This window comes from Mandrillus leucophaeus, unplaced genomic scaffold, assembly GCF_000951045.1.
Source record: "Mandrillus leucophaeus isolate KB7577 unplaced genomic scaffold, Mleu.le_1.0 Scaffold140, whole genome shotgun sequence".
NCBI classification, from domain to species: domain Eukaryota; kingdom Metazoa; phylum Chordata; class Mammalia; order Primates; family Cercopithecidae; genus Mandrillus; species Mandrillus leucophaeus.
Genome location: NW_012101366.1, coordinates 6,029,534 through 6,037,496, shown reverse-complemented (window position 1 = coordinate 6,037,496; position 7,963 = coordinate 6,029,534). Strand labels below are relative to the sequence as shown.

Sequence of the window (7,963 nt, the reverse complement as noted above, 5' to 3'; positions counted from 1 at the left end):
GAAGGCTAGCTTAATATTCAACATAAGTTCATGACAACCTCAAAAGAATCTTTAAAAATACTGACAGCCATAATACCATTTCTATTCTTTGCAAAGACCACTTTCCTCAACCTCCAGCTTTGCCTTCTTCCTCCTTCATTTTAGCAGATGATCATTTTCTTTCTTTTCTTTTCTTTTTTTTTAAATAGAAAAGAGAAGTCACTTGATAGAAACTCCTTCATTTTTCTGATTTCAAACACACCTACTATCAATCCCCTCCTCCTTCCCACTTTTATGGAAGAGGAACTGCCCCCTACCCCTGTCTAAGATTAACCACATTTGCTTTGGATCTCATCTCAGGAATTATCTATTAATTATCCACTCTGTCTCATATACATTCAACCTCTACATCTCTTTTTCTCACTAGTTTTTAAAGACATCTATATGTTTCCCATTTAAACAAATAAAACCCAGCAACCTTCGTTTGACTCCCTCTCCCTTCAAGGCCAAATTTCTCAAAACAGCTGCCTGAATTTCCTCATATTCTACTCACTTCAGCTTACATTAATCGGACTCCCATTTGTCTCCCCATCAAAATAAGTCTTACTACAGTCAACAAACCACTCTGTGTTGCTATGTCCTACAAGTATTTTTAGTTTTAATCTTATTCTGACCTTTTATCAGCTTCAAAAATTGCAGTCCTCCTCTGAACACAGTGCTTTAGACCATTTGGCCATTCTGACTTTCTGTGATCCTCCTCCTGGGAAGGAGAAACAATTTCTTCCCAATTTTCAAAACTCTCCATTTTTCTCCTATTCTTCTGGTGATTCCTTTGTTATCTCCTCCATAGGCCCATTTCCTATCCTTTATTCTGGACTCTTGACTCTTCACAGCTTCAATGAAGAAGTTATCTTCTACGTACAGATAATTCACAAATGTATACATCTAACCCACAACTTTCTAGACCTGTCAACCTGTCATATATACTTGTGTCCCAATGATATCACAAACTAAACACATCTAAAACACAAATTATAATCCTTTCCCCAATGTCTTGCTCCATTTCCAATACCTCCTTTCCCAGTGAATAGTGTCATCATCCATTTCGTTATGCATCCCAGAACCCTAGAGATCATAAGTGACACCTTATGCTGAATCCCTCAACATCCAATCAAGTACCAGCATCACAACACAAATAGCTAACACTTATTGAGATGTTACTTGTTATCAGGTCGTATTTTAAGTTATCTTAATTTGGTTACCTAATTTAGTTACCTAATTTAGTTATCACAACTACATATGGTAGTTATCATCACCAAGTCCTGTTGATTTTATTATCTTTTTAATCTATCACCTTTTCTTCATTAATGTTGCTTGTGGCTGCCACTGTCATCACCTCAGTCCAAAGGACCATCATGTCTCACTGGACTACTACAGCTTCCTATTTGGTCTGCCAACAACCACTCGGAAAACTCTTTACTTCATTTACCATAGAGCAGTAAGTCTTTTTTTTTTTTTTTTTGATAGAGTCTCACTCTGTCTCCAGGCTGGAATGCAATGGCGCAATCTTGGCTCATCACAACCTCTGCCTCCCGGGTTCAAGTAATTCTCCTGCCTCAGCCTCCCGAGTAGCTGGAATTGATAGAGTCTCACTCTGTCTCCAGGCTGGAATGCAATGGCGCAATCTTGGCTCACTGCAACCTCTGCCTCCCGGGTTCAAGCAATTCTCCTGCCTCAGTCTTCTGAATAGCTTGGACTACAGGCACGTGACACTATGCGTGGCTAATTTTTTGAAGTTTTAGTAGAGATGGGGTTTCACCATGTTTGCCAGGCTGGTCTCAAACTCCTGACCTCAGCCTCCCAAAGTGCTGGGATTACAGGTGTGAGCCATTGTGCCAGGCCAAGTCATCTTTTTTAAAGAGGAAAACACCCCACCTCTACAAACATGCATGCACATGCACACAAACATGCACACACAGATTTTAGAATAAGGGCAAATCGCCTAACTTGACTTATGAAGCTATGCATGGGCAGGTCCCTAGCTACTTCACCAGTTTCATCTAGAACCATTGTCCTCCTTATGTTCTGTTCTCCAATTACACTGACCTTTAATCAGTCTCAAACTTGCCATTCTATAATAAAGTAGGTCTCCAACTCAGAGCCTCTGAATATGTTGTTCCCTCTACTTGAGTCACTCTTCCCTTTTCTCTTTACCTAGTTAACACCTACTCTTATTTCAGCTCCCAATGACCACTTCCTTAGAGAAAACTTCCTGATGGTCAAATTACCCACCCATATGCCCTCGTTGTACCATGTTATTCTCTTGTGTAATACCTATCACTGTTGCAATATTACATTTATTTGTGTGATTACTTGACTAATGTCTTGCTTTTCTACTAGACTATAAACCACATGAGGATTGGGACTGTCAGGGTTTGCTTATCATTGCAACCCCAGAATCTTGCAAAATGTCTAGCATACAGTGAGTTGTCAACAAGTATTCATTTCAATGAATGAGCTTGCAAGCCAAATTGAACTAGAGGAATAAATAAATAGTGACTAAGAAAACGTAGTGAATTTACTCAACTTCTCATTTTAATGGGGGGAGAGAAGTATTTACAGGGGTACGTTGATTAAACCCATTAAGAATGGGTTTGCTGGTTGGTTGGTTCAAAAGTTGGAGAGGTTAAAACAAGCTTAAGTGCCAATAGCAAGAATCCAGCAAAGAAGAAAAGTTAAAGATGCTCAACAAAGATGGAATAACCAACAGTATAATACTTCTAAGAAACCCAGCATCCAGGAAGCCAAAGCCTATATAGAAGTACTGGCCTTAGAAAAAGAAGCAGCATCTCCATTGTAGCAGGATAAGAAGAGAAAAGGGAAAGTGTCAAAATAGGTTTATAGATCTGGTGGTAGAAAGTGAAAAGATAGATAGTTCTAGACTAATGACTTCTATTTATCTACGATGTCAAAAGAGGGTGATCTGCTGAAAGTGAGGATCTATAGAAAGGATTCAGATTGGAGGAAAATAGTAAAACAAAAAGATTGCTCACCGGCACTGACAGTCTAGTGGAAATTAGTGGCCAAGCACTTACTTGGCAGAAGTTGCCCAATAATGAGATATTTTCCAGCTGTGCTTGGAGCCGTGCATGAAGAAGGTAATCAGTCATCAATACTGAAGTTTGCCAGATGGACATGAAAAAGGGACAGAGGGTCAAGAAAGCTGGGGCACTGGAGAGACAGTGGAGTGACAATAGCTTCTAAGCTGGACAGACAGAAAAAAACAGAAAACAGTAAAGTACAGGAAAAAGAATAGAAAGGTCTGGATGACTGGAGTTGTCAATGAAAGTTGAGAGAATTAAATGAGTCAAAGCATGTAAAACATTCTGCAAAGTGGCTGGAACAGAGTTATAAGGGCTCAAGAAGTCTTATTATTATCAAGGGTTTAACACTAAAGGTTTAGATTATTCACAAGAGAACCTAAAGATAATGCCATGTAGTAATTTACAGTCAGACAGATAAGAATACAGAAGCAAAGTCATTTTAGCCAGCAGGTGAGCCCAGTTAACTGCCCAATACCTAATTGTCAAATCAGCTTTGTAGTTCTCTCACATAACTCTCAATAAGGACTTTAACATAAGCTTTCAAGTTCCAATTATGCTTTAATTCATTTAATGTGGAGAAACTACAAACTATGTTGGTACTCAGGAAGGTCTTAAAACATCTTCCTCCAATGTTAAGAGACTCCTGGACTTCATTAACACAAAAGAAGAGTATGGCAACAGCAATGTGCATGTGCAATAGTGATTGTGACCCAGACCTGCCTTGTAAAGCTTCTATTTTACATATCAGGTAATAACATTAATCTAAGCAAAAAGTTAAAGAAATACATGAAAAAGTACTCAATCCAATTAAATAAGATGCCACCCAGTTAGAACTGCTAAAGTGATAAGACTGACAACATCAAGTGATGGCAAGGATGCGGAGCAAAAGCCTCTCTCACACACAACTGGCAGAAGCATAACATGGTACAATCACTGGAAAAGTACGTGACAATATCTTTTAAAGCTGAAGGTGATATAGCTTATGACTCAAAAATTCTTGTTTGGTATTTCCCAACACAAATATTAATATATACATATGCATACCAAAAGGTATGTACAAAGTGTACAAAAATGTTCAAAGTAGTACTAGTCTTAATAGTCCCAAACTAGAAATAACCCAAATGTCCATATAAATTGTGCTATATTCATTCAATGGGATACTATATACCACAAGGATGAAGTAGTGCTACACAAAGCACAGAATAATCTCACAAACAATGTTGGCTTTAAGAAATCAAAACACAAGAGTTTATGCCATATGATTACATTTATATAAGTTCAAAAACAGGAAAACCCCACCTTTTGCCAATGTGCTGCAGACTTTCATGAATGCACCACACACCAAAGACAGAACAAAGAGCTCCTCTTAATAACAGGGGCGCACAGTGCCCTTAGAAGGTGGCATGGCATTTATCAATGGCTGCTTCTGCTCTAACTTCTATGGTTACAGAAGTTAGAATAGTTGTTACTACTGTGGGGTTAGTGACTGAAAAGGGCATAAGGGGTACCTCTGGAGTACTGGTCATGTTCTAGTCTTGTTGGTGGGATGTGCACTTTGTAATAATTGAGTTGTACATTTATGATTTGTGCCCTCTTTTATGTATCCCATACTTCACTGGAGAGTTTACTTAGAAACAAAAGGCTAGAAATGACAAAAACAATGTAGGCAAAGGCCTTAGAAGAAGCCGAGGCTGCTAGCTCTGCAGAAGCCCCTTTTGCCTCGATGTATAGAATTGGCCACTATGCTATAGAGAGATGGAATGACCTAAATCATGTTATCTAAAATAACAAAATGAAATAATGAGACAGCAGGGACTGGAACTGAGGTATGCTAATCTCACAATGTTCTGAAATTTTTGAAGGAATGTTTCTGGATGTTTACAGAGGGGTCCTCGTCATCTAAGCACTCATTATCCTGATCCTTAAAGCAATGAGATTGTACAGGGATGCAAAAGTAGTCATAACACAAAAATATTTACTGAAGAACAAGAGCACTTATAAAGTTGGTCCTGGCTCAAACATTCCTCCTCTGGCTCAGGCCAGCTACTGTTTCTGCCAATTCCCATCAACTGCCCTTGTCAGTCATTCTTGGTGAATTATTTCCTGTGTTATGATGTTAAACAGGACAATACAATATAACCATAATGTAAATCAATTGCAAAGTGAAACTGCACATCTTGCAAAAGATGCATGATTCCATGAAGTTGATAAAAGTGCTATCGTGGTTTGAATCACATGCCAAATCACTGACAAAAGGAGAACCTGGCAGATTAAGGTCAGTTAATCATTGTGGAGGGGATCCCTGGTTGTTCACCAAGTAACCATTTTTTCCTTCCTACTCAGTAACAGAACCCTGATTTTTCAGTAACTGTATTTCTATTGTAACAGTAAATAAGTGATGTTAATATACTCCAAAGCTAGGAAATGTGAGTCAATTTTTAAATCCAAAGAGCTAAATGGACAGTCTCAGATAATCCTCTCCTCCTCAAGTAAATATTTGCTACTGCAACCCAGTTGCACCCTATCTATTTAGGGATTGAGGCAATGCTTTACGATGCTATGATCCACGAATGAAAACATATTTGAGGGAGTGGGAGGGAACCTAATGAGTCTTCAACAAGTTTAAGCACTGGTAAACTATGTTCAACTACCATTACAGGCAGGCAATAGCTAAATGCACCAGCAATTTGAAGTCTGTGGTATTGTAGATACAACAAGGTTTACATGAAAGGAACATGAATTTGAAAATAGATACATGGAAGTAAGTCGCACGAATTAACGAATTCAGACATTCACAGTACTTCAGCACAAAGGCCAGGAAAGATTTGAAAGCATTCCCGTAGACTGCACTGGTGCACTGTAGCAGGAGCTGGTGAACAAAGACAAGATCCCTGCAGTCAGGGTTTGCTTATAGAAACCAGAAGTTAATATCTTCATAAAAATCTTAAATTCCTCTACTGTTGCCCATATTCCCAGAACCACTAGACAAAGCAAACTAGGTTTTGCAGTTACACGCAATTCACATCCTGCTTTGTCCTCTTGAAATAGGATCCCAGTCAACAAAACCCAAACATTCCCACAAACCTCCTTAGATGTGTATTATCTATAAATAAAGCTTACAGAAAGGAAAAAGTGACTTTCTATGCTTATCGGTATAGATGTTATGGAATTAAAAAAATAATAATAAAGCCTCTTTGGTTCACCTTCGCCAGCGTTAAAATCCGTTCTTTTCATAACCCACCTTTCGCCGATGTGCTGCAGACTTTCATGAATGCACCACACACCAAAGACAGAACAAAGAGCTCCTCTTAATAACAGGGGCGCACAGTGCCCTTAGAAGATGGCATGGTATTTATCGATGGCTGCTTCTGCTCTAAATTAACACGTACAGGAGGACTCGTTTTCAACTAGCTCCACCGGGAAACACTGGAGGGGGCGGGGATCCTTATTTAAGAGCAGCTGATTTCAGGCCAGCAACTCTCCTCCCTTTGGGGGCTTCGGTTTGGGCTATGCCAATGGGTTTCTTCACACAAGATCTCACGACACTTTAAAACGGCTCGCCGGTGGAAGAATCCTCGCCTCACAAAGAGATAACTAGGGCAGAGCTGTTACACAACCGATACCCGACGGCGAAAGCCAGCCCGAGGAGTCCCCCAGGAGTCTGACTTGGGAGCTACATCCTCCGCAGGCGAGAAGCACTTTTGCTCGAGAATTGTTTTACGCGCCCCTCTACCAACTGCGGACTCGCCTGCGAAAATGGAAGAAGGGGCGAGGACCGAGGAAGAGGGGCGCGATCCACAGGGCGCGGGGTTCGACGCCGGGAGCCAGGGACCCGAGCCCCGGACCACCTCCCACCGTCGTCCGTCACTCCCACAGAGGCGGTACCTGTTTCCGCATGTTATTCATGACGCCCATGAAACCCGCCAACAATTTAGCTTCTTCCCGAGCAGCAAGTTTCTTCTCTGTCTTCTTCTTGCTGCTCTTCTCCACCCCGGAGGCTGCCATCCTCCCTCAGCTCGGTTCACGCCCGGGACTCGCCGGGCCGGGCGAGGGGTCGCACTCTCTGGGCACACTGGGGATTCTATTGACCAAACACGGCGATCGGAACTGCGGCTGCAGCACCCAGCTCTGGAACGCGTGACAGGCGGCAGTGGCTCGGCCACTGCCGAAAGACAAGGCCGGGCGGCCCCCTCAGGAGCGCTCAGGGAGCAACGCTGCCAGCTGGGCTGCGTCCCCGGGCAGAACCCGAGTCCGGCCGAGGAGCCTGCGCACTTCGCGCAAGGAGGCGGGGGCCCTTTGAGGGGAGTCAGGGGCGGGGCCTCGAACGTCACAGTGGCGCGCCGCTCCGAGCAATGCGACTGCAGGCATAGGTGCGGCCGGGTGCATTGTCGCTGTCCCGCGCTGAGTGAATTTTGCCTCGGAGCTGGTCCGAGGTCGCGCCTGCCCTTCTGTGTGCCCAAGGCAGATTTCCAGGTTTCGGTTACGTGATTATCTTTTTGTTTTTTGATAATAGGGCGGTGGAACATGCAAAGGTGTCTCCCATCAGTGTAAGGCTTCATAGGAACAGGGTCGGTGTTCAGTGCAGTATCTGAGCCTGGTGTATGGTAGGCGCTCAGTAGATATTAAATGATGAAAGGATGTTACTGCACGTTAAAGTCTTGTTACACCGAGTACAAGATTTATTTTCATGAGATTCATAAAGCAACAGCACACAGTCACGTTGCTGTCTCCTTGGCGTGCAGTGAGTGTCTGCCTAACTAGGCTGGCTTACTATGTGTTCACAACTGAAATCAGTTGTCAGTCAGTTCTAGAAATCTTCAGTTAGGCTTCTCTAAGTGTTTTTACGGTTACACGGAACTCAATCACAGCCCTCATGGAAA

The 7,963-nt window shown here is 42.2% G+C and overlaps 1 protein-coding gene across 5 annotated transcripts in view; it reads right to left on the bottom strand.

Moving 5' to 3' along the window:
* Window positions 1-7,379, bottom strand: part of KLHL7 (kelch-like family member 7) — a 78,488-nt gene extending 71,109 nt beyond the window's left edge. For 3 of the 5 annotated variants that reach the window (XM_011973925.1, XM_011973924.1, XM_011973928.1), the window contains exon 1: window positions 6,969-7,379. Coding sequence is in view for 2 of the 5 variants with exons in the window: in XM_011973924.1 (XP_011829314.1) it covers window positions 6,969-7,088 (120 nt within the window). In the remaining 3 variants the exon portion in view is untranslated. Of the gene's footprint in view, window positions 1-6,324 lie in introns of all 5 variants that reach the window. The other 2 variants (XM_011973926.1, XM_011973927.1) reach the window with 2 other exon arrangements.
* Window positions 7,380-7,963: the final 584 nt, after the last annotated feature.